This window comes from Podarcis vaucheri (assembly GCF_965113315.1).
Source record: "Podarcis vaucheri genome assembly, chromosome: 3".
In the NCBI taxonomy this organism is placed as follows: domain Eukaryota; kingdom Metazoa; phylum Chordata; class Lepidosauria; order Squamata; family Lacertidae; genus Podarcis; species Podarcis vaucheri.
Window position 1 is genome coordinate 27456500 of NC_138761.1, and position 26338 is coordinate 27482837.

Here is a 26338-nt window from a genome sequence, read left to right on the forward strand (position 1 = left end):
ATACTATTTCTTTAAATAGTCAGAAAAAGGCATCCATTCATTTATCTTTTTTATTCCCCTCCCCCTCTTCTTTTTCATCCCTCTAATTTATTTTTTCCCCTGCTTTGCTCTTGCTTTTATCCTCTACTCTGGGTTAAGGAGGAAATGACTGGCAGATGAAGGGGATGAATGGTTGGTGCAGGACAGTGTGTGAGAGGCAGCGAAAGGAAGATTTCCCAGGGTGAGAGGCTGGGATAAGAAAGGGAAGGTCCCAGGTGAGAGCCAGGAGGGTCCACCTCTCTCTGTGTGGGATAAGAGTCCTATCAGAGAGGACTTTACATTTTCCTTTTTTCTATTTGTTTAGATTAGTTGGATTTTTACTGCAATGTATTCTGAAAAGTGTCCCTAAAACTTTCCAAAAAAAAAAAAAAGAAGGGAAAAATTTCAATAAAACATAAATATTAAAAAAGAAAAATTGCCAAGGGTCTTGGCGGACCACTGAATGGTTAACACCCCCTTCCTTTTGTTTGTTTGTTCAGTTTATATGCCTCCCTTCATCCAAAGATCACAGGTTGCCTTACAGCAGAGACAGATCTAGATGACCCTCAGCGTTGCCTCCAACTCTACAACTGATGCAAAGATGCAACACAGGAACCCATCTTATACCAATATAATGCATTTGTCCATCTATCCAAGTATTGTGCACACTGGCTGGTCTTACCCAGCTTGGGGACGCCAGGGATTGAACTGGGAAACTTTTACATGAAAAATTCACTCCCTACCACTGACCTATGACCCTTCGCCAAAGTGATGAAATAGTGTCACCTATTCTTGTTTTCCCATCTATAACTTGGTAATTTCAGAATGCCGTACTGTGTGAATGAAACAAAGGCATAATTGTCCATTCTATACTAGACTTATTGCATGCAACACTGTTTTCTTTCCGCTGCAGTTCATTCGTCTTTCCAAAGCACAGTCCTCCTGCCAATTTCAGTCTCGGCAATGTACCATACTATCAAGCCCAGATGCACACAAGGATCACGCAGCCGTCTTTTTATTAGGTGTCCCTCGCAGAACTTGATGAGCTATATTAAGGAAACAGCCAGACGCCTTCTGATGCAACACCAGTTTATGCCCAAGTTAAAAATAAAAATGTTGAATGTTGTAATGTTTCAAGTAAAAGGAGATTTTAGATTTCCCTTTTACAACAATTGGATTTCCTGTAAGTTAGAAGGCAAAATAATTACACATAGCTTAGAGATAGATATAATTCACTTCAAAAAAGCAACAATTATACCACTGGATCAATCTACCATGAATGCTTCTAGGAAAAACTACTCTCTCTTTGCCTTCTTTACAAGATCCTTAAATGTAAAGGACTGGCTGGCTGAAGAGCATCAGCTGGAAGGCAATGCCACTCCTATCAAAACTGGGACTCCTAGAGTGATAGCTTAAAAAATAACACAACCTGAGCACAATCCTTTTCCCAAAGAAAACATTGCATTACTTCACCTGTCAACTTTATATTTTGTTCTCCAGAAAACAAAAAAAAAGTCACTCTATTCTAAGAGTCAGGTCAGAAAGAATGCCCATGCCTCAGTCTACAAAAACATGTCTTAAAATGCCACCCTGTTTACTCAGCATCATAAATCAGACTGCGGCAGTTTTGAGGGATAGGCTGCAATAAAGAAGGAATATTGTGTTTAAGGAAAGTGGCAAGAACTTCGTGAAATGGATTCCACCTCAAAACATGCGCATTCTGAAATATGTCTTACATATTTCATGCATTACATACAGCTTCTCCAGCATTTAGGTGAGGTTCCTGGGTGTATCAGCGCTAGCTTCCATGGTGTTAGGTACCACCTATAAAAAAATTTCAAGGTGAGCTCTCTTCGTTTGGCTGAGATGGATTTAAATGGTGGCTTAGACCACAGTTTGGACCATTGGGTAGTTTATTTCATATCCTATGTCATGCTCCCATGGGTCTTTAATTGTGGTGAAGGAATTTGTAGTGTTTTGGAGTAATATACGGTAGATACCATTCCTTTGCTGTGTCCCTCTGCTGTCAAGAGGAGCTTTCCAAAGTTAGTCAGTGGCCTAGTGGCTGCTGCCGGGTTGTTTAAGAAGGTGGTGGATCAGCCAAGGCATTAGGGTGTCCTTTAGCTTATCTTGTTTTTCCCTTACTGGTATGAGGTTGCCATTCTTGTAGAAGTCTGTTAGGTGGTGTAGGACTTTGGTCTACCAAATTCTTACTTGGATGCTTTGGGATGCATGGTGGAATGGTACGTTGTGAGCCAGGGGGATTAGATGAGGATGGGCACTGTTTTCCTGTTTTTCCTTTCCATGCTTTAAGCATAGACTGTGTCAGGGCTTCTTTTCCCCAGAGGGAACTCACGGGAACTCATTTACAGCACCTCTCAGCTGGGGACCATTGCCATTCTAAGAGAACGAGGGAGGTGTTCATGGTGAGTTCTGCCACCTGTTTTTCTAGAAAAATAGCACTGGACTGCCTGAACATGTTTAAGCATTGTGGAGGTTTCCATTAGTTTGTTTTGAAGAAATGGGTACACTGATGTGGGGGTGTTTCTGATTGTCTCCATGTACTGGAAACAACCGACATGTAGCTTGTTTCCCGCTGGAAAACCTACATGTAATTCAACCAATTCTTGTTCACTGTGCTGACACTTGAAAGGAACTCAATATTATTAGTACAATTATTCTCAATGGCATTTGACACCTATAGAGACTACGGCTGAGATCGAAGATTAATCCAAGTGAGTGTCTGCTTCTGCAATAGGGTTTCTCCTTTCTCTCCTCTACAGCCCCTCACATATCCCACATCTGTTCTGGGGGGGGACCCTTTAGAGCTGATTTTGAATACTTGCAGTGGGCTAGAGCATGGGTAGGCAAACTAAGGCCCAGGGGCCAGATCTGGCCCAATCGCCTTCTCAATCTGGCCCGCAGACGGTCCAGGAATCGGCGTGGTTTTACATGAGTAGAATGTGTCCTTTTATTTAAAATGCATCTTGGGGTTATTTGTGGGGCATAGGAATTCGTTCACCCCCCCCCCAAATATAATCCGGCCCCCCACAAGGTCTGAGGGACAATGGACCGGCCCACCGCTGAAAAAGTTTGCTGCCCCCTGGGCTAGAGGGAAGAGAAACCAAAAGTCTTGTGCTGTGCAGATGGTATCATGAGATGGAACTGTTCAGGTTTTAATACTAATTTTATGCACAGATGAGGAGCATCTCCATTATGTCAGAAATACTGACAAGTCATACTGCTCGTTTTCAAAATGAATGGGCGCACAACTACTTTTGGACCCCAAGTTGTTCTGTTTTAGGCATTTTGAAAACAGAATCAGAATAAGTAATTATTTCTCCTAATTGCAGAAAGACAAGAACAAAGAAAAGCACCTAGATTACCAAATACAGGTCCCAAAGCAAACCACAAAAACAATGTATTATTAATAAAATTATGGACAAGAGAAATTGCTACAAGGAGGGAAATTACTACTCTTATCTGTGTAATGACAGGACTGGTCGGTACAGAAAGTATGTTTAAATGATCATCCAAATGTAAAACGTAAAACTTCATAATGGGCGGATTTGAAACATGGCTGGGTTTTTAATATCTACTTTAAAGGATGCTTGTTAAGTTTTGCTCTGATCAACAGACCCCTATTCTCTAAAAATGTTTTGGACAGAGCTCCATTTCAAAAGAGATTTTCCATGTGGTATTGAGGGAAGAGAAACTCAAGCCAGCCACCTTGTATATGCATAACTAGTTTGCAGTTGTTTGGATCCTGACTATCCATTTCCTAATTTATAATGACAATTTCTTTATGCAAAAAAAGTAGCACCAAGTCCCACTGCATATAGCATTTCAGACGCACTTGAATTGCAACTGTTTTGAAAACATGACTCAGAACTGCTTTGCAAAAAAAAAAACAAAAAAAAAACTGGTAAAGCAAGCAAAAAATTGAGCATAAATCCAAACCAAAAATCCAGAAATCTCATTTTGATGAATGTGGTGTACAAAAAATGTATTTTATATACAAATATACATTTTACAAAGGAGACAAGGCAAGTGTACATGTTCACTGTGCAAGGCCTATTCCACAAGCACAATCTTTAAAAATAGAATTTCAAGAGCAGAGTTAAATATGTTTCTAGGGTGATGTTAAGTATGTTAGACATACTTAAGAGGAGATCTATTGACATTAATGGGCATGTCTAACGACTACCAACCATTCAGATACCACTCCTAGTATTTTGGCCAGACTGTTTAATGAATATTTTTTAAAAGAAACAGGATGGACTCCAACTAGGTCATATTTAGAGTAAACCCATTGAAATAAACATGATTAGCTTAAATCCATTGATTTTAATGAATCTACTCCAAATATGATTTAGATGGATTCACCCCACAATAATTAACATTGAGGCAAGCATTTTTCCTCCATTTTCAGGAAAAAATGTAATTCTAAGTAAATTTCAACTTGGAAAAAAGAAAACAATACCTGATAATAACATTGATTTAGGTACTTCATAAATAAGCCTGACCAATGTAGTCTTGTTTTAAACTGTATATATATTGTTTCCGAAATGGTGGGAATTTCACAGGCAGGGGAAGCTAAGTAAGTGTAGTAATGTATGTACTAATGTACACACTGACCAAGCATTCTGTGGCAAAGCAAGCATGCATACAAGTCCTGTACCCCCAAATTCAAAATAGCTTTTTTACAGCTCTCCTTGAATATACGCTGCCAGGTTCAGAACAAACAATTCTGTTTCAACTCACTCCACTCCTTTCAGCAGGCAGATGCAACTCAAAAGTACATTCCCCTCTGGCTTTAGGTAATCAGCAGTCGAACTGCCCATCTATGATCAGGCACTGTGTTCTAAAGAGACCCCTAAAAGAGGCCATCTCTTCCACTTTTTGTGAGAACAGCAAACAAAGATGTACTGGCAAGTTTGACAGAAAAGCAGCATGGCTCAAAATTAACTCATGAGAATTCTAGATTTATACTGTGATCTAAATACTTTCAATCTACTACATGGATTACTAATCCTAAACCTTGTACGCTTGAGGTACAGATGAGGGCAGGACTCAAGAGACCATAAGAAGGTTAAGGCCAGACATATAAACACACCATAATGAACACTGTCTCAAGATGTCACAATACATGCAAGCCAAGAATTCCCTTGCAATTCCAAATGTTGCATATATTCCAGGTTACTTTTCAGGACAAAACAACACATCTGGTGGCAGACCTATGTTTTGGTACCTGCGTCGCCATTAAACATTTAAACAGTTTTGGAAGGAAGAAATGGTGGGCATGCAACAGATCCTTAGTCGTTTCCTCACTTGCTATTCGTCCCCTACATAACCTTTGCCCAGCAGGAATCCTCAGTGCATTAGTTCTGTAACTAGGAGAAAAGCAGTTGGGAAAGGGAATGCAGAGGAGAAGACGCAAGTGTGGAATGGCTTAAACACTCCTGCCAACCTCCAAACTGGATCCTTCCTCCATCATTTCCTAGATGTTTAGTGGAGACTGATTCTGCAACCAAACATCCAGTTCTGCCTGCACCTATCTCCTGATGTTCGCAACAAACCTGTGCAAATAAACTATATGCTGAAGCAATACTGACACACAATTGCAAACTGTTGCTGTGATCCACCAGCCCTTCTATGTCAAAAGACTTGGACGTCTGCAGCAAGGTTGTTTTTTTAGCTTTCTTCTTTGCTCCCCATAGCATGGAGTCTTCTGCTTGAACTGAGCTTTACTAGAGCACAGCTTCCTGCACGAACGCCCTGGAGATTCCTGGCCATTCAGAAGTTGTAAGCAACTCAAGACGTTGTAGCTGGATCAGTCTGCTATAATACAGCAAAAGCATAGCAGCCTCAGGTTTCAAAGAACAATGCTCAAAATTAGTAAGAAATGGTCCAGCGAAGTATTCAGAGCTATATGAGAGGACCCAACAACATAACTCTGTAACTTCCAGTTAAGATCGGTTTGGTGGTATGGATTCCAGGCGACATCACTACTGATGCTTTTGCGAACCAGTCTATGTTTATGTGGACAGATTCGGGGACAGGGGAGACTACACAGTAGTCCCCCACAAAAAGGTTTTCATGTATCAAGATTAATTACACCTGCTCGAAGTGGGTAGCGTTTCTGTGGGGAATAAGATCGTCTCTTTTTTTTCAGTAGAATGGAATTACTGGTACCACTTTCTGGGGGTGTGACTTCCACTTGCGACAAAAGATCTTTGACTTCAATGTTATCCGCCTTTTTCACTTCTGAGCCAGAACAGATTTCTTGATGGAGTTTGCATAATCCCAAAGTTGGTTGCATAGACAATGCTTTTGAGAAGCCCTCTGCTTTTTCTACAAGGGATGACAGAGACTGGGGTGGGGAGAACAGAACAGGTTTTAAGTTAGTGAAAAAGGTACAAGTATGAATTGCAGTACTGCAAACTCAACAACAATCAGATTCAAAGATTAACGCGCTCACCATGGATGCCAAAACCTTCACTGATACTGATTCACAATTTCAGCATTCATTTGCAAGGCTCAAAAGAATGATATTTCACATCTTCTAGAGTTGCAAAAACGATTGCCTACTTTTATCTTTGACCCCATTACCTTAATAATGTATTTTATTTCCCACACTGCACTACACCATGGTCAAACAACAAGAGCACAGAGGCCCTGCTATAAAACTCTGCTCAAAACATTCAAATGTTTAAAGATAAAGGGCTTGTATCCAATGTTATTCCTACTCCAAGTAGACTCAATGACATTAATGATATCTGTTAATTTAGGCTCATTAATTTCAATGTGTCTACTTTGAAAAAACCTTAGTTGGATACAACCCAAAACATGTAAATTCCATTTCGCCTCCTACAAATTCCATTTCACCTACTGTTTAGCGGCAAAGAGCTAAGCCAGAAGGGAGTTAATTTAGCTTCTATTTGTTATCTAATCTGTTATAAATACTAAATGTCCAATACATAAGGTAAAGGTAAAGGGAACCCTGACCGTTAGGTCCAGTCGTGACCGACTCTGGGGTTGCAGTGCTCATCTCGCTTTACTGGCCCAGAGAGCCGACGTTTGTCCGCTTCCGCAGACAGTTTTTCCGGGTCATGTGGCCAGCATGACTAAGCCGCTTCTGGCGAACCAGAGCAGCACATGGAAACGCCGTTTACCTTCCCGCCACTTTGATGTGCTTTCGAAATGCTAGGTTGGCAGGAGCAGGGACTGAGCAACGGGAGCTCACCCCGTCGCGGGGATTCGAACTGCCGACCTTCCGATCGGCAAGTCCTAGGCACTGTGGTTTAACCCACAGCACCACCCGCATCCCAATACATAAGAGCATACATGATTATTATTTTAGATTTAGAAGACTGAAGCTGAAAGAACATACTTTTTAATTTATTCCATGTAAAAATATAGGACTAGTGGCTTACTAATGATAGAGGTGACCCACAGGAGGACATAATTACCATGCAAATGAACGCACTCATAAACTTACCAGGCCAGCAATGAACATGGGACAGTAAATCCCAAGGAGCTAAGACACCTTTAGTGTCTAGCTGAAATGCTAAATGCAGCAGGGAGAACAGGGCCATTTTGGAGAACTAGAAACTACTGCAGGAAATTAATAAAATAAAGTTGTCTCCCTGAAACTCAGAGAATTTTGAAGCCTTCTACCTTAGCTCAGTTGTGTCCAAATGAACAATCTTACCTTACCTAATAAAATGACAGATTTGTATATAATAATTAAAGAGGTCAGTCTTATTTCCTAGGTTTCTGCTTCAGCACTGTTCTATGGCAGTGTCTGAAAATAAGTATAAATGCTCCTAGCTGATTGTATAGCTCTTGCTTCTCCTTCCAGTTCTCACCTTAAACGATTCTCCAATGTCCCTGGATGCAGTTTTTGTTGAAAGCCTCAAGTCGGCCATACGAGAATCTGCAAAGAAACAAAATGATTTCATATCCTATAAAAGGGAGAGAAAATTCATTTGCCCACAACAAAGTACAAAAAAGGATTACAAGAGCACTATTACAGGTAGTCTCCACTATTTCACATCAGTTTAAAATACTTTATTTCACTGAGAAAGCATCAAAAGTTTTTAGCATGAAGGATTGGTACCGAATAGGTTTCGGCAGTGATCTTTCTACATTGGGCAGATTACTGAACAATTTAAGAGGAAAAAAATCCACGAACGTGTACAGGATGCATCTCTTGAAATTGAGCAAACTCCTATTCACTCAGCACATAAATTAAAAAACAATGTGATATAGTGGTTCAAGAGTTGTACTAGACCAGGGAGATTTGAGTTGAGCCATGAAGTTGACTATGTATCCTTTAGCTGGTCACAGTATCTTGCCTGATTGCTGTGAGGATACAATGGACAGAAAGAGAGCCTGGGCTCCTTATATAAAGAGCTGGTTTAAAATGTAAGCTATAAAATATACTGTATTGTATATAAAAAAATGAAAGCATGCTTGTACATGGCTTTCTGTGATAAGTAACTATCATTTCCTGTTGACCAGACAGGGTAACATTACAGACTGCTCAAGGTCACAAATCACAAATGACTAGCCTAAGTACAATGTGGACAGGTGGGTTGATTCAAGTTTTTATGGGTTAGTAAATTACCGTATGTGGGTTTATTTACAAGATTAGGCATAATAACAAGTTTAGGTTTGTTTGTTTGCTTGCTATTTGAAAGCCCTCTCAAAAGATTCTCTGAGTCAAGCCTCCTGTGATATTAAACTGTCATGTTATAAATCTAGGTTGCTTACTTCCTGCCTGAAATCATACTTTCTTTGCCATAAACACAAAGCTGCTTAATCCAACTCTAGTATAACCTTTATTTATCTAGTACAACCCTAACTTTTCCCACCGGCTCATATAAAATCAGCACAAATAGCTAAGACTCACACAAATAACACAAATGGGAAGAGTTGGGGCTTGGTGCACACTTAATGTTCCCAACCCCTATTGTTATAATTCGTGGGTTGCCATTCTGATCTTAATTTGATTTTAAGCTGTATTTTAATCAAGTGTTCGATTTTTGTGTTTTTAATGTATTGTGTGTTTTGATGTTAGCCACCCTGAGCCTGGTTCTGGCCAGCGAGGGCGTGGTATAAATAAATAATAATAATAATAACAATAATATTTATTTATTTATTTAAAGCTTTTAAAACTGAAAAGGGGTAAATGTTAATTGACTTCCACTAAATGTCTACCTGCGATGGAACAGAATTGTAAAGACTGCTTCACAATTATGGTTGTGGTTTTATTTCATTACTAGAGATCATTTATAAGTGCATAATTACTTCATGTACAACACATAACAGGCACGGAGGACCTAAACTCAAAACGTGTACATAGGAGAAAACTGAGTAATGCATAAAATAACTTGTGCCCGAGAGAGCATTCAATCCAAGCAACGTTTCAAATTCCTCTGTGCAGTGGCCTGTTACTACTGTGCAGGTTAACATATGAACAAGGCAAATACAATTCTTGCAAAAGGCCCCCTCACATGATTTCACTCAGGCAGAGAGAAGTCATGTAATCAGGCCCCTGGGGAAATAGGTATTGGTTCCTAAAGATATGAGCCAGGGCTAAGAGACTTATTTCTACTAGCAATGCAATTTATGCAAATCAGATTGCCCCATTTGCAATATTGGGTCAGCTTGCCTTTTATGTGGAAAGTGTGTTTGCATCAGGAAGCCTCCTAAAGCACAGACGCATGTTTGTTAAGCTCACTGACTTGAGGTGAACAGGTGCTGGGAACTCTGATCTACAGAGGTTCCTCAGCACATGTCCGCTGAGTGTTTACAAATGCACACTTCACACTTAATGTTGTTAAACACGTTTGCTGCACAAAATGTGAATCCGCTCTGACTCATGAATACCCTTTCCCAATTCACAGAGTAACTTGCGAGAGCAGTTCTGTGAGCAAATCCTGGGCAAAGCATCCTCAAGTGGCAAAGATTGTAAAGAGAAGGGGCAAGCGTCACAAAACAACCCCCGAAATACAGCCATCGGCTGCAGCCCAGGACACTAAGCAACAACATTTGCATTGTCAACTGGTAGACATTTGGATTTCGTGCAAACCCCCCAAGAGGGCAAATCTTTGCAGCTTTCTTTGGGGGCAAATGTAAGCCTGTGCACTTGCTGCTTTTTGGATAACAGCTGTTCAACAGAAATCAAGACGATTGCCATAATTGCAACGGGCTCTTTTCTTGAAGGCCCTCAGCTGCGTTTTGTGGATTTGGTGCATTATTGTGCTGAATCTTGCCCTTTCAACAGGGTGGACCATTTCTCTGAATCCATGAACAGGCTCATGAAAAGAAAATATTCGTGCCTCAAGACTCCCCATGCGATTTGGCCGTTTCCCAGCTAGCTAGGGGACTGCACAACTCGCTCAGCTGACCTCAGCAAAAGCAAAAGCATGCAAGAAGTTCCAGCTCAGCCCTAGTTTTCACTTTGTGAAGTTGCAACTACATGCTTTCCTGTCAACAGAAACCTAGCAAGTGAAAAAAAAAGCTAAGCCAGAAACAAAGAAGTGGAAATCCCACCTGCTGCAAAACAAGAACTTTCACTGTTGGGTCAAACGCAGTAAGAAATAAGAAATTATAAGAAATGTGGTGATTACATTAAAAGCATTTTTAAAAAGTTGATATTGTTGTAATAATAAAATGAAAATGAAATTAGCTAGAAATGACTCCTTGAGTACTTTCCCATACATTAAAAGTGCAAACACACAAAGAATTGACACAAAGGTAACACTTCACTCAAGAAAGAATACTAGGAGTAGGGAACGTCTAAAGACAGTCTGCAGTCCACTAGCAGTGGAGAAGACAGACAGGAAATAATCTATGTGGGAATTAAATTAAATGAAGGATTAACATCAGAATGGTTTCTTGACTAACTAAGAAATGCAATGTGATATTAGACGATCAGCACTTCGTGAAATTCAGAGCATGGGAAGTCACCCAAAGATATATAATTTGGCATGTATATTTGGATTTTTTTATTGTACTGTAATTTGGAATGTTTTAATGTGGTTTTTATTGGATTATTAAAATGGATAACTTAATAAATATTATTTAAAAAAGAAAATCTATGTGGGAATAAAAGCCACCCTAAGGAGCGTTCGCCTGTGATCCCTTGCTCAAAGGTACAATGGCTTTCCAATAAGGAGCCTTGATAGGACAATACAACGTAGTGACCTTGTGGGCAAGTGTGCCACAATTCCCCCACAAGTTCTGAGCCAGAAAACAGCAACAGTTACTGGAGTTTGACGGATTGGCTCCATGTGTCTGGGAGGTTGCCACAGAGTTGGAGTGCCCTATTAGGTCAGCTCACATTTTCTGATAGTCCTCTGTGAATTCGGCAGGATTGCATGGTTTTTGCACCCCATAATTTATGTGGGAGAATTGATGATGATGATCCAACTCTATGATTCTATGATTCTATAATAATAATAATAATAATAATAATAATAATAATAATAATAATAATAATAATTTATTATTTGTACCCCGCCCATCTGGCTGGGTTTCCCCAGCCACTCTGGGTGGCTTCCAACAAAGATTAAAAATACATTAAAATGTCACACATTAAAAACTTCCCTGAACATGGCTGCCTTCAGATATCTTCTAAATGTCAGGTAGTTGTTTATCTCTTTACAATCCTGCCAATGATCTTCATACCTTTGCTCTAGATACAGCAGCTTCAGCTGTCTTATTGAACACCTGCTTGACACCACTACGCTTACCACCTTCAAACCCTCCATCTGAAACATACACCCATTCTTCATCCATTTACCCCTGCCTCTTTCTCCATTATTTTTCTCTGTCCCTCCTGCTCCTCAATAAGCTACTCCTGTACTCCTCAAGGCATGTTGTACGTTACAAACTCCAGCTCACCCACAAGCCCCATGAGTGAACTTATACACCTTTAGGCGCCAGGCAAAAACATTCCTTTTTAACTAGGCCTTTGGTTGATTTTATTGACATCCTATGCCCTTTTAAAATGTGGGTTTCTTCAGGGGGGGCAAGGTATTGGGTTGTTGTTTTTATTTTTATTATGTATTTTGTGGTTTTATATTTTGATTTTATTCTGTGAACCGCCCTGAGACCTCCAGGTATAGGGGAGTATGTAAATTAAATTAAATTTAAAAAATTCCTTCTTCTCCTCAGTTTTCAATCTGGAAAAGTGGGACCAATAATAGCAGGAGCTGCAGCAAGCTAGAGCAGCAGTGGGCAGACTTCAGGTTTACAAGATCTACCGTATTTTTCGTCCTATAGGACGCACCGTCCCATAAGGCGCACCTAGTTTTTTGGGGGGAAATAAAGGGGAAAAAATTATTTTCCCCCCCAGGCGCGGGGCTGGGGCGGCCCGAGCTTCCCCCGACCCCAGCCCCCAAACAGGCAGCTCTCCGCAGGCCGTGGGAGCCCAGCGCTGGCTCCCGCTGCTTGGGGAGAGATCCGCGAAGCCTGGACGCGCTGAGATCAGCGCGCGCAGGCTTTGGGATGCCGGCAACTCTCCCCAAGCAGTGGGAACGTTCCCACTGCTTGCCGAGAGGTCCGCGAAGCCTGGAGAGCGAGAGGGGTCGGTGCGCACCTACCGCTCTCGCTCTCCAGGCTTCAACAAAAGCCTGCATTCGCCCCGTAGGACGCACACACATTTCCCCTTCATTTTTGGAGGGGGAAAAGTGCGTCTTATAGGGCGAAAAATACGGCACTTGGTATTTTACTAGCACCCCAAGATCCACATGCTTGAAGCTGGAGCAAGATTGAATAATGTAGAGCAAAACAACTTGTTGTCAGTACCAGAACTGACTAAATCTCCCACTGCTTCCAGACAGAAATCCATTCCTTGTTATCTCAAGCTTTCTTCATTTTAGCAATATATAACTTAGGGTAGCAGCAGAGTGTTCAAGGGATCATTTTGTTGCTACTATTGTTAAACAGTTGGGTGCTGGACATTCTTGCCCATCACTGCAGAGACTGGAGTACCTGTCTATCTCGGCTAGAAACTGGAGTACAAGTTTATTACAAACACCTAAAGGTTGTGAACCTCTCAGAGGCATCCGGCTGGCCTCTTTTGAACACAGAGAACTGCATCATCTGAACTGATCTAGCCCAACAGTTCCTATATGATATAATACGCTGGAGAGATTGTTACTTGACAGTATATTAAAGGTGCTTGGTATTTAGTAACAGAAATACGTTCATGGCTTTCAAAGCACAGGGAAATGAAAAAAGGAAATGAGAGGTAGTGAGTAATCTAAATATCTTTGGTTTCTGGCCACCAGTTACTAAACAGGGATGCATGAACATCCCAGAAACTATGCAAATAAACACTTTGAACACAGTGCATAATTCTGTATGATATTTTTTGTTAGTAATTTGTATTTCTGCTCTGCTAAGACACAAAGTTAAGAAGCACTCACTGCTGGGCATTGTCTGTGCAAAAAAAGCTGGTTACTAAAACATATTTATAGTTCTTTTCATTTTTGAAAGTTATTTACAATTCTTCTAAATACTCATCCTTACAATACTTTGCAAGTTAAATAATTAATACAGTGGTGCCCCGCAAGACGAATGCCTCGCAAGACGGAAAACCCGCTAGACGAAAGGGTTTTCCGTTTTTCAATGCGCTTCGCAGGACGAATTTCCCTATGGGCTTGCTTCGCAAGACGAAAATGTCTTGCGAGTCTTGAGATTTTTTTTCGCTCCCCCCCCTTTTTCTAAGCCGCTAAGCCGCTAATAGCCTTTTCGCAGCTAAGCCTTTAATAGCCGCTAAGCCTTTAATAGCCGCTAAACCTCTAATAGCGCTAATCCGCTAATAGGGTTGCTTCGCAAGACGAAAAAACCGCTAGACGAAGATACTCGTGGAACGGATTAATTTCGTCTTGCGAGGCACCACTGTATTGACTTATTACTGGTGAGAGACAAAGAGTCTTGCCTCAAGTCACCCAGTGAGTCCACAGGATTAATGCAGTTTGTAGGCAACCTCTGGAAACATCTGCAACTTGCTAGCACAAATGCCCCCAAAGCCAGATATGGGGGTGGGAATCTTTTGCTGCACAGGAAGCAGCAGCTCCTCTAAGCCAGAAAAAATGTCACCAGAACTCAACCCAAATTTGATGGGGAGAAAACTTTATATTTGTCTAAATCAGAGGTTCTCAAAGGGCAGAGGATGGCAAGGGTAGCAAGAAGATTCAAGGACAATCAAAGAAACATTTAAACATTTCAGTGCAGTATGCATACACAACCAGAAGCAGTATCTATGCCTTTATTCAACAGCATTGGCTATTCTTCTACAGTTCTCCATGACTTATTTTTGTGAACAGGGATTTTCAAATCTGACAAATATGAAAGATCAGAAAAGAGAAAGGCTTCTTTGTGTTGATGAGGAGATGAGAGTGAGTTTGTCTCAAATTAGACCTAATCTAAATGAGATTACCCGGAAAAAAACAGCTCAAGCCTCTCATGGAGTTTGTGTACATACTTAAGGTACATATGTAATAAGCTTGTTTATAATTATATATTGGGAATGATTCATGTTCTTATGTAGCTGTATTGTTCTATACTTTCTGGATGCCCCATGATCATGTTATAAAGTAGTTGTGTTCCATGCTACAAATAAAGCACTGCTAGGAGTTGTTTCTTTTTGTTTTCCAATGCATTTCTTATCAATAACAAAAATTTGGTGTGGGGCGAGCAATTTTTTATTCTCTGGCCAGAGAAAAAAGTTTGAGAACCCCTGATCTAAATTAAGGACATGTTTAACAAAGTGTTAATGATAATCACATGCTGGGGGGTCAGAATTCTCACCATCTACTAAGCAGAATTCACACACAATCTACTAACCAAGGAGATAGATTGTAGCTCAGTGGTACCACAATGCTTTGCATGCAATGTCCGGACATCCCAGACTCAACGCTGAGAATCCCAGTACAAGTAGTTGGTGATGGGAAAGACCTCTGCCAAAGATTCGGGACAGTTGCTGTCAGTAAGTGGACCAAGTAAGTGGACAAAGAACTTGGCCTGGCATAAGGCAGAGACTGCTATGCTCCTAGCCTGCGTTCCTGTTTAGTGCCCCACTTGGAGAGTTTTGAAATGAAAAGCCGTGCCTCTGAAGAACGGAACATGGGCTAGAACGGAACATGCTCTAGCTTGGGGATTGCTGCGCGCAAACCTCTGTAGGGCAGCAGGGTGCCTTCACCCCGCTGTCCTGCAGAAGCTAGCAAGGCTGTTCCCAAGCCAGAACAGCGAGACGCCCTCCGTCTCGCTGCTCTAGCTTGGGGACGGCTGCGCGCAAACCTCTCCAGGGCAGCGGGGTGCTGCGCTCCAAAGGCTTCAGGGATCTTTGAGGCTGGTGGTGGGGGAAAGCAGCGCTTCCCCCCACCGCCAGCCCCACAAGCTCTGGTGAATGTACCTTGAACGCACCTTGTTTTAGAGGGGGAGAACAAGAAAAAAAAAATTTCCCTGTTCTCCCCCTCCTATGGTCCGGTGCATCCAATGGAGCGAAAAATACAGTATCTACACACACACACACACAGATACACACACACACACTATACACACACACACACACACACACACACACACACATATATATATTCTGTTAATGTTTAATTGTTTTTTAATGATTGCTTTTTTCTATGTTTTTAGCTGTTTCTATTTTAGCTATAAGCTGCCTTGAGTGCCTGTCAAGGAAAAAGGTGGGATATAAATAAATATTATTATAATACTAACAACAATTACCACAGCTTCTAAGGAGCTTAGCACAGTAAAAACTACAAATAGATGGCTTCCCAAACATTTAAATAAATTTAAATATTTAAACAAAGCCACTACTGCCCACAGAGAATAAACAAGAGGCTCTAGTGACTTAATGTATTTATTATGGCATAAGCTTCATGGACTAGAGTCCATGTCAGGTGTACCAGCTAAACTGGCAGGTGTACACACACACACACACACACACACACACACAGGCAAAGAGAAAAAAAGAAACCCCTACAGCTGTGTGTGTATATATGCCTGCCAGTTTAGGATAACACTTCTTGCATCCAATGATATGGACTCTAGTGCATGAAGCTTATGCCATAATAAATGTTCTATTTGCACTGTTTTTTCAGCAATAGATTAACATGGCTATCTGGAAAAGAGTGAACAGAGCAGTAAGTGTTTTAAATTGGAACTGCCGAGAATATGAAAAAGTGCAGCATTTTATTTTTATTTTTGCAATGGTGACATTTTCAGGCTAGCATTAAACTATGATTTCATCATTTCAAACTATTACCTTGAGAAGGTTCTGCTTTTATCTCTTGATGACTCGCAAGAGGTCGATAGCAGCCCTGTATGAACAAATATAATATTTAGAACCTCCATCGCTAAGTATTTGGTTTGCTTTGAGTTTTATTAAGCTTACAACAGGACATCATTCACAACTCAGAGTGTCTGATTCTTTTGTATGGAAAACGGAGAATGGAATTCATTCTGATAGGCATGCAGTAGGATTATCCAGTAGTATCCAGCATTCTTGTTCCAGTACAAAGAACTACCAAAAGCAGTTCCATTTCCCTCATTTATCTAGACTGCCTAAATACAGTGGTACCTCTGGTTACGTATTTAATTCATTCCAAAGGTCCGTTCTTAATCAGAAACTTAACCTGAAGCACCACTTTAGCTAACGGGGCCTCCTGCTGCCGCAGCACAATTTCTGTTCCCATCTTGAAGCAAACTTCTTAACCCGAGGTATTATTTCTGGGTTAGTGGAGTCTGTAACCTGTAGCGTATGTAACCCGAGGTACCACTGTACTGCCATGATAATACACTTGAAATTTTAACCTGAGCTATCAAACAATTGCATTTTCAAATTCTAATGCAATTTAGAAGAATGACCAAACATTGCCCTCTGCTGCTAGGCTTAGGAAGTGGCACAAAAAACTACAGTGGTGCCCCGCAAGACGAATGCCTGGCAAGACGGAAAACTCGCTAGACGAAAGGGTTTTCCGTTTTTTGAGCTGCTTCGCAAGACGAATTTCCCTATGGGCTTGCTTCGCAAGACGAAAAACGAAAACGTCTTGCAAGTTTGTTTCCTTTTTCTTAACACCATTAATACAGTTGTGACTTGACTTCGAGGAGCAACTCATAGAACACGGTGTGGTAGCCTTTTTGAGGTTTTTGAAGACTTTGGTGATTTTTGAAGCTTTTCCAAAACTTCTTTTAAACTTTTAAAACGTTTTTTTGGGGGGGTGGATTTTGGGTTGGGGTGTTTGGAATTCAAGGACTTGGTGTTGGGGAGGGGTTTGCAAGAATCTGGAAGCTTGTGTGTTTCCCCCCCCCCTGCATTTTTATGGTTTTCTGTGACCATTGGGCCACTCTGCTGTTTTTTTTAAAAAAATTCTGGATTTGAATTTCTGTGTGGTGGGTGGCTGGGGGAACAGTTGGGGAGGGGTTTGCAAGAATCTGGAAGCTTGTGTGGTTTTTTTCTGCATTTTTATGATTTTCTGTGACCATTGGGCCACTCTGCTGTTTTTTTAAAAAAATTCTGGATTTGAATTTCTGTGTGGTGGGCGGCTGGGGAAACAGTTGGGGAGGGAGTTCTTCAGCAAGAAGCAAAGAGTGGAAGAGAAACCTTCTTTGAGTTGTCCCCCAGAGTCTTAGAAAATGTACTGTACACTTTGTTGATTTTTAAATGTTTTTCTGTCATGTTTAGAAACTTAATTTATTGTTCCTTCAATTTTTGAAATGCTCTTTACAGTATGTGTGACCTTAAAGAGCACTTAATAAACTCTTGTTGTACCAAATTTGGCTTTGTTTGGACTTTTTTTGACCATAAGTCAAATTGCATTAATTGAATTTCAATGCATTCCTATGGGATTTTGTGCTTCGCAAGACGAAAAATTCGCTAGACGAAAAAACTCGCGGAATGAATTAATTTCGTCTTGCGAGGCACCACTGTAAGTGAATTTAAGAGCAGCCTGCTGAAACAGGCCAACAGTCCTTACAGTCCAGCATCCTGTTCTCACAGTGGCCAATCAGATGCCAGACGGAGGCCCCTAAGCAGGACCTGAGAGCACGGTCACTTTCCCCACTTGTGTTTCTTGGCAAGTGGTATTCACTCAGTGGCATTCTGCCTCCAACAGTGGAAGGTGAATATCATAACTAGTAACCACTGACAGCTTCACTGTATGCCACCTCCTTCTCTCTTAAAATCAAAATCAAAGAACCAGTGCAAGCATCTTTTCTGTCCCACAGATCACTTCTTGGTCACCAAGATTTGATGACCCAGTTGTGCACTATCTCATACACACTGTTTGTGCTTACAGTATAGCAGTATGATTACGAGCCTGGTGTAAGAGGCACACAGAACCTGAGCTTTCAACACGTGCTGATAAAATAAAATAAAAAATACAGAGTGGAAACGGGGAAAGCTTTTCTTTACTGAAAAGTAGCTTGCACACAGCTGGCATCTGAGAGGTTAAAATAGTTGCAGCAGGGAAACAGTAAGGAACAGAAGACACAGTGCAGCTAGGATCTATCTATTCATTATTAGGTCCATCTGGTAAACTTAAATTTGATGGCATTTCACTAGATACATTCTTGAGAGCAACATTTAGCCAAATATGCTCACCAGTGGAAAACCTGCAGGATGGGTGCAAGGAGCAGAATCAGATACTGTGATAGTTTATAACTCATCAATACCTTCAATTTAAGGATTCGACTCAGCACTCAATGGCAAAGTTGGAACTAATGTTTATACACTCTGCACTTTTAAAAATTAGACTCAGGATAGAAGGACTGATGTGCCCCCAGAAGATGCAGAGAAAGAGAAATTAATTGCAACCATATCCTGGACATGCTAAACCATATCTTTGGCCCTATGCACACTACCAAAAGAAGTGTCACTTCACACTTGAGATCAGTAGAACATTTCCCCCCAAGAAGCGTTTAACATATTCTGGTGGTACAAAAATAAACTTGCATTGAAAAACCAGTTTTAAAGGTATTATTCTAAAATACATTTGTAGGGCAAGTGTGCACTCAGCACAAACTTCATCAATCCTCACAGCAATTGTTGGCATGATCTCCCTAACTGGAGTACAGCGAAATTAAGGGAGAGGAATTCATGTAGTCTAAAAGCTAGAATTTACATTTTCTTTCTAACATTCAAAAGTATCTGCTGGCCTACTCATAAGCAACAGATGAACAACATTCTTCTTTTGAAATGCATCAAGTGAACTAAGAATTAAGGATACTCACCAATAACTCTTGCTTTCTTTTAAGTGCTTGGACCACATGCACTTGGATTTTTCTGGGATACTGATTGCGTTTGGATGCAACCTCCACTATTAACTCATCAAGCTGATCTTCAAGGAGTTTGATATCCGTATCTAATTCACAAGACAGATATGAATATATGGTATGTAAAATTATTTGGACAATCTATGTGAAAGTCTTGTTTGCAATATCTCTGCAAAAAATGTTTCCTCTTCCAAGCGCAGTGGTCTTAAAGATTCCACAAGGAGCTTTGAGAAATGCATGGCTAAGGTATCACCCCACCCCATTCCCTGAGAAACACAAGGTTATCTTCAGTTACCGTAAGAACTAAAAATTGAAAGATGTATTATACAGTGGTACCTTGGTTTAAGAACAGCTAAGTTTATTAACAACTTGGATTAAGAACGCAGCAAACCCGGAAGTAGGTGTTTTGGTTTGTGAACTTTGCCTTGGAAACAGAACGTGTTGAGTGTGTTCCATTTGTAAATTGAGTCCCCCATTGCTATAGGAAACCACGCCTTGGTTTAAGAATGCTTTGGTTTAGGAACAGACTTCCGGAACGGATTAAGTTCGTAAACCAAGGTACCACTGTACTTGACTCCATCTTGATCAGGGATATGTGGAACTATGAATCATAGAGTTTGAAGGGATGCAGGTCAAACCATCCAACTACTTGCTCAATGCAGGAGGCATCCCTGAGAGTTGGATCTTTAGCCTCAGCTCAGATACCTCCAGAGTAGGATAATCCATCACCTCTCAAGGTGGCCTGTTTCACTATTGAACAGCTTTTGAACACTGCTGAACTACTCTGAGAAAGGTTCTACTAATGTGCAGCAGAAATCTGCTTCCCTAAAATTTCCACCCATTGGTTCTAGTCCTGTGCCTTGGAGCAAAGATGCAATTCTGCTCCATCTAAAGAACATCAAAAGAGCCTGCTGGATTAGGCCAATTGTCCATTTAGACCAGTGTTTCCCAACCTTTTTTGGGCAAAGGCACACTTGTTTGATGAAAAAAATCTCGAGGCACACCACCATTACAGCCCCGTGACGTCAGCGCGCAGCGTCGCGCCGGGAGGGACGCACGAAAGTGTAAGTTTCTATTTACAGTGTGCTCTCCCAAAGACCTTAACCGTGTAGGTATATGGCCACGAAAAGTAACAGTTGCATTAGCAGTCAGGTTACATTATTTTGACAAGCAGCCGAAGAAGTGAATCTTCCACAAAGCGGCCTGTAGAGGGATGTGTGCGTGTTTTGTTGCTGCAAAGATCAGGACACCCCCACTCCCCGCAAAAGTACTTGGTATTAGGCGCATTTTCATCGGGCTTTTCCTTGCAATGCACAACAAGAGGAGTGATGTAAAAGCGGGTCGGGGCCCGTGTCGGACTCGGGTTCACACGTTAAGTGTTGGCCACCCTGCCAGCACTTTGGATCGGCAAAAAATAACACGGGTTTTATTATTATTATTATTGCGCCTGCATTGACATCAGGGCCGCGCTATCGACTGACCGCCGCGGAGCTCATAAGGGCGGGTTTTGTTGCAATTCCTCGGGTAGAGGAGGAGGAGGCCGGTCGGTGAGACGGCGAGCTCGGCACGTCGGGGAGCTCCGTAACTCGAGCCAAGCAGTCCAGCCGCAGCCAGAACTCACACGGTGAGCTCGGCTGGGTCCTAGCGCCTCCCGGGTTCCCAGCCGTGTAAATTGCTGCGGGAATTGCATCACGAGTGAGGGGGGAGGGAGGGGAGAGGAAGCACCCGGAGCTGCTGCAAAAAAGCATATCGTTTCATCAGAAAGAAGGAAACTCCATATAATAAACTGCAGGAGGGCTTAAGGCCGGACTGACTCACCCGAGGCGCTCGCCTCCGCCGCCCCGCCTCTCGCCGCCCGACTCGCCCGCCTCCCTCCCACGGAGGTAGGCTGGTGTGCCGTGGGAGGGAGGCGGGCGAGTCGGGCGGCGAGCACACGCGGGGCGGCGAGCGAGCTCCCTCCCACATCCCATCGCCGCTCGCTTCGGCCGGCCTACTGGGCTGTCGCAGGCGGAAGGCCTGCGCATGCGCGAGGTTTTCGCGCCTTCCTCCAGTAGGCCGGCCGAAGCGAGCGGCGATGGGATGTGGAAGGGAGCTCGCTCGCCGCCCCGCGTGTGCTCGCCGCCGCCACCCCGCCTCTCGCCGCCCGCCTCCCTCCCACGGAACACAAGGCAACGTTCCGCGGCACACTAGTGTGCCGCGGAACACCGGTTGGGAAACACTGATTTAGACCAGCATGCTATTCTCACACTGGCTGGACCTGAACACAAGAACACCCTCCTCTCCTGCTGCTTTCAGCAACTAGTATTCAGAATCATTACTACCTCCATCTGTGGAGGCAGAGCATAGCCTCCTGTATGACAACTTGTCAAATGTTTGAAAGACTGCTGTCGTTCGTGTCTCCTCTGCACCCCTTCATCTTCTCCTCTTCAGGCTAAACATAATGAATCATTTCAAGTGCTCCTCATAAGGATTTGGGTTGGTTTCCAGATCTTTCACCATCTTGGTTGCCCTCCACTGAGAACACTCCAAATGGTCAGTGCCCTCCTTGAAACTGTGGTACCTAGAACTAGAAACAGGACTCTAGGCTTGATCTGATCAGCACAGTATAAAGCGGAGAAGGACCAGAGAAGATGGATATGCCCAGTTGTTGAACTGGGCAACTCTAGGTACAATTAAAGTTGGAGTTCACAACTACCACAATGCTGTAACTGCTAATTGGGGTGGTGAGGGAACTGGAACAGAAGGCTATCTACCGCATCTGACTAGAAAACAACAGCTTCAAAAGGGAGATGCCATCAAAGTACGTTGCATTAAAAAAAACCCACACACCTAGTGACAGCAAAGTTTTTAGCTATAGTTATTTATTGTTCCCAACAGGTGGTAGCAGGTTCATAGCAACGAGTGATTAAATTAAGACAGCAAAACCTTTAGCTGTACTTCCATTCTAAAAACCAGGCATCTAATTTAGAAGATTTACTCAAAAATTAAATTATTTCCAAAGAAATGGCTAACAGACCAGCTTCTAGGTAAGGTAGATGAATAAAGCACAAAGAGCATTTATTATTATATAAGCCAGAATCTACTTCCTCTAGTTCACAAACCTGTGGCATAATAAGCTTGTTTGTCTTTTAGATGCCACAAGACTTTTTGTGGATTTTGCTGCAAAAGACTAACTTAGCTATCCCTCTTAAACAGAGGTACTGCTACTGCCAAGGATGTATTTTGAGCATCCCCTGCTGGACAAACATGGTAACACACACACACACACACACACACACACACACAAAGAAAATCCTGGGAAAAGGAAGTTTTGGGGGCTTTTTAGTCCTACAAATAGTACAAATATAGTAATAACAAAACCTGACAATATTTTTAAAAAACACAAACTTATTATTAACATTGTATTGTACAATTGGTGATAAAAGAATATCAAAAGATTCATCAATTGCACACAAAAAATTAATGCAACTTCCCTGCAGATGTTCCTATTGCTTCAGGTACATTTAAAAATTATAAAAAGTTATTTTTGAAGTCTGGCAGCTTACACATATCCTTTTGCCTCACCTAAAAATACGGTTCCCAACCACTGTTAGAAACTCAAGATATTTAAGCTAGGTGCTAAATGGCACCTTAAACCTGGGTTGCAGTTGCCACAACAAAATGTCTATTCGCAAGGGGACCAGTATATTAAAAGGCACCTGCAGATCATACATTTGTTGGGGTTCATAGGCAGAAGACTAAAACATAAATAAGTCAGCACAGAAATAAGAAAAATATATTCAAAAGTTCACATACCATTTTGAGGATCATCCGATGACTCCTGCCATGGGAGTCCGTTAACAGTAATATTCTCTTGTACAGCTGTTTCGAAGTTCTGTAGAAAATGTATACATCAGAACTCTTAAAAATGCTAATTAATCTACTGATGCAATATAACACTCCATAAACTACCTCATACTGTCATCTTTTTTTCTACTTCTGTGTAGCATAAAGTAGCGAGCTATGGAGAAAAGCTGGCTCACATTACTCTGGAGACAGAGGCTGTGGTGGACAGGCCTTGGGTCTGCCTCCTGGTGACCCAACAACCAGTGGGAGATGGCTAGTAGTTCAGCCACTCAGGAGAGAGTGTGTGGAATAGATGCTTACACTTAAGGGACAGGGACCTGGGTTTCAGGTTAGGGACTTTCTATTTGGGTAGGCAGAAGGAATCTCTGGTTATTTGAGTAGACTTAGGTTTTATCTGTCAGTGGAAACAGACAAAGATTATCTGTGGGCACACAAAGATCTACCTGAGGGGAAGGTTCGGACTATAGGAAAAGCAGGAAGTGTTTTATGTATAGTGTAAAACAATAACCATCCTAGAAAGAATTTCTCTGCCCACTTACAGGATGGAAGTGTTAAGATAGTTATTAACCATCTCTGTTGAGAGTGTCTATTTGAAACGAAGTATTGTGCCTTGCAAAAGTAACCACTAAACTATAACCTCTTTATGCACAGACAAATAAACTTCCTGTTTTGTTTTAAAAGTGCCTCATTCTTTCTTAGTTCTTCTGGGCAAGGACTGAGTGGTCACAGAGTCCCTTCACAAGCATGCTTCCACAAACAGTTAAATCAAAGCCCCTGCTGTGGGACTACAGAGAGGGATTTAACCAACAAGCACACATAAATAGTAGCCATGTTATCCAGCACCCATCCTAAGTAAGGATGTCTGTAACAGCAACCCCCCCCCCAATAATACGCCAACCGTACCATAGGAAAAGGCCTTCATAAACAGATAAGGCTGAACAGAGAATATATTTCACATCCTTTTTACAACCAATTCATGCAGACTCAGAAGAATGACCCAAAACATTTTGGAGCCAAAAAATGCAAACAGTGCCTTTATGTTTGTAAGGAAAACAAATTAGGGGAAACAGCAGAGAGAAGTGGAATATAACATACTTCAGTTCACTTTGAAGAGAAAGAATACAACCCTGTAATATGGGTGATAGTACTGGCCTAGTCAATACGTCTGCTGCAAGAATCACAAAGGCTGTACTCCTAAAGTAACCTACCTACTAAGCCAGGGATAAGCCTCACTTAACACAATTGGACTTCCAAATAAACATGTATACTTTCACTGTAATACGCAGTATGTGAACTACTTTAAACATTTAGAAAAAACAATTTTTTAATAGAATTATACAATAGCCATCTATAATATCACTAGTTTAACCAGATCCTGGAACCATGAAAATTTACAGGGGCTGTTTTTCCTAGCACTGAAAGGAGGACTCATGAAACTTCAACCACTGAATTATAACTTCATTCATTTCCAGAATTAGTATTATATATTGGGTTAACCTTAAAAGGCCACCTTCACCCATATGAGCCTTCTAGCGCCTTATGATCAGCATCAAAGGCCCTGGTCTCTGAAATGTTTGCCCTGGAAATCTATTTGACAGGTACCAAGGACAGCACCTCAGTCCCTTCTCAGTTGCAGCACCCCACCTGTGGAATATCCTCCCTGGGGAGGTCTGATGGGCTCCCTTTCTTGAGAACCTTGTTATTCAAACAAGCATTTTCTGTATGTTTTCCAGTTCCATCCATGTTCATACTGTTTCAATACTACTGGTTGTTTGTTGTCAAAATTAAATATTTAAATATATATACATTTATCTACTTCCTATCTATATCTTTGGCTGATTTTACAGAAAAGTGTGGGGAAATGAACTAAAAACAAATAAATAGATTCTTTAAAAAAGCAAAAAAAAACCCTGTGATGCCATATTAAAGATAAAAGAACCTTGTCAGGGATTATTGCAAATACAAAGATAAACCCAACTCCTTTGTTAGTCTTGTTAGGAATCAAATCAACATGTAACTCATCAGGAGATAATGACGTTTTTGTTGGTCGCTGCTCATTTAGAAATTGCTAAATGCTGATGTTCTGCAGCAGGCCTGCCAATAAATTCCTGGTACTCGCAGGTATGGTCTTGCCAGAGTCAAGATGAGTCCTCTATACTTTTACACCTGGCATCCATTCATCTCCTTATGAGATGAGAAGCAAGAAATCAAGACAACCTCCTCAGACCAGGGCTCCCCCCCCCAGCCAGAACTCACTGGAACTCAGTACTGGCACCTCTCAGATGGGCGCCATTGCCATTATAGGAGAACAAGGGAGGCGTTCATTGTGAGTGCCAGCACCTCTTTTTCTAGAAAAACAGCACTGCCTCAGAGGAAACATCCGGAGAGACTTATTGGATGGGAGCCTTTAACATGCATTTAAGTCATGGTTCTAATTTTAAGCTGCCAATATGCTTCCCCTGTTCCCACCTCAAAAAATGACACGGCTAGCTGCTGTTGTGGTTTACTGCATTTAAAATTATGTTTAAGGAAACAGCTAGAGCTGTGATGTTTGTATTGCCACGATCTGTTTCTCTTTAATCTTAAAGCCGCCTTGACCCCCTGTCAGGACGAAAAGGCAGAATAAATAAGAATAATACTCTTATTATAGATGGAAAAGTAACCGTTTTTAAAGAAGAAATTATTGCACCAAACATCTCAGCACCACAGAACAAGGCTCCACAAGCAATTCAATGACACGCAATGGAGAGAAATGATTTTTGACCTGACACGCCTTAGAAACTGGGCAACCCGCGCCGCCCGAAAGCCAGAAAGCTGTCGTGTAGGCCTCCCCCTTCCCAGCCGACCCTTTCAGCTCGGCCGCCCTTACCCAGATCGCTTCGACCACGGCCTGCTCCAAGCTCTCGGCCTCCACCGGCTGGCCTTCCCCGAGCTTCCGCACGAAAGGCTGGCAGTAGTCCAACAACTCGGCCGTCTGGCGCCGCGAGCAGCACCGCACCCGGCAGTCCCGAGGGGAAGCAGCAGCAGCAGCCGCCGGCGGCGGCGCCTCCTCCATCTCGGCCTGCCTTTTTCCCGCTCTCTCGGATAAACCGTTCGTTGATTTTTTTTTATCTCAACCGGAAGCAGTGCTAAGCCGAGCCGTATTGAAAGGCGGGTTGGC

At 41.9% G+C, this 26338-nt stretch overlaps 1 protein-coding gene across 1 annotated transcript; it reads right to left on the bottom strand.

Moving 5' to 3' along the window:
- Window positions 1-4009: 4009 nt before the first annotated feature.
- Window positions 4010-26320, bottom strand: NSL1 (NSL1 component of MIS12 kinetochore complex). The gene is made up of 6 exons (XM_082217941.1): window positions 26048-26320; window positions 23128-23206; window positions 19291-19421; window positions 16325-16379; window positions 7890-7957; window positions 4010-6391 (listed from the first exon to the last, which is right to left on the bottom strand). Exons 1-6 carry the CDS (start codon window positions 26231-26233, stop codon window positions 6116-6118), a joined length of 795 nt encoding a protein of 264 aa, XP_082074067.1. The 5' UTR covers window positions 26234-26320; the 3' UTR covers window positions 4010-6115.
- Between the last annotated feature and the right edge of the window lie 18 nt (window positions 26321-26338).

Bases quoted from the DNA above. Each gene is read 5' to 3' on its own strand.
- NSL1 (XM_082217941.1), bottom strand. From the start codon at position 26,233: ATGGAGGAGGCGCCGCCGCCGGCGGCTGCTGCTGCTGCTTCCCCTCGG. The intron at 23,207-26,047 runs GTAAGGGCGGCC...CATTTTCTACAG, and splicing joins CCGTGGTCGAAGCGATCTGG to AACTTCGAAACAGCTGTACA. The intron at 6,392-7,889 runs GTGAGAACTGGA...TCCCCACCCCAG, and splicing joins ACATTGGAGAATCGTTTAAG to TCTCTGTCATCCCTTGTAGA.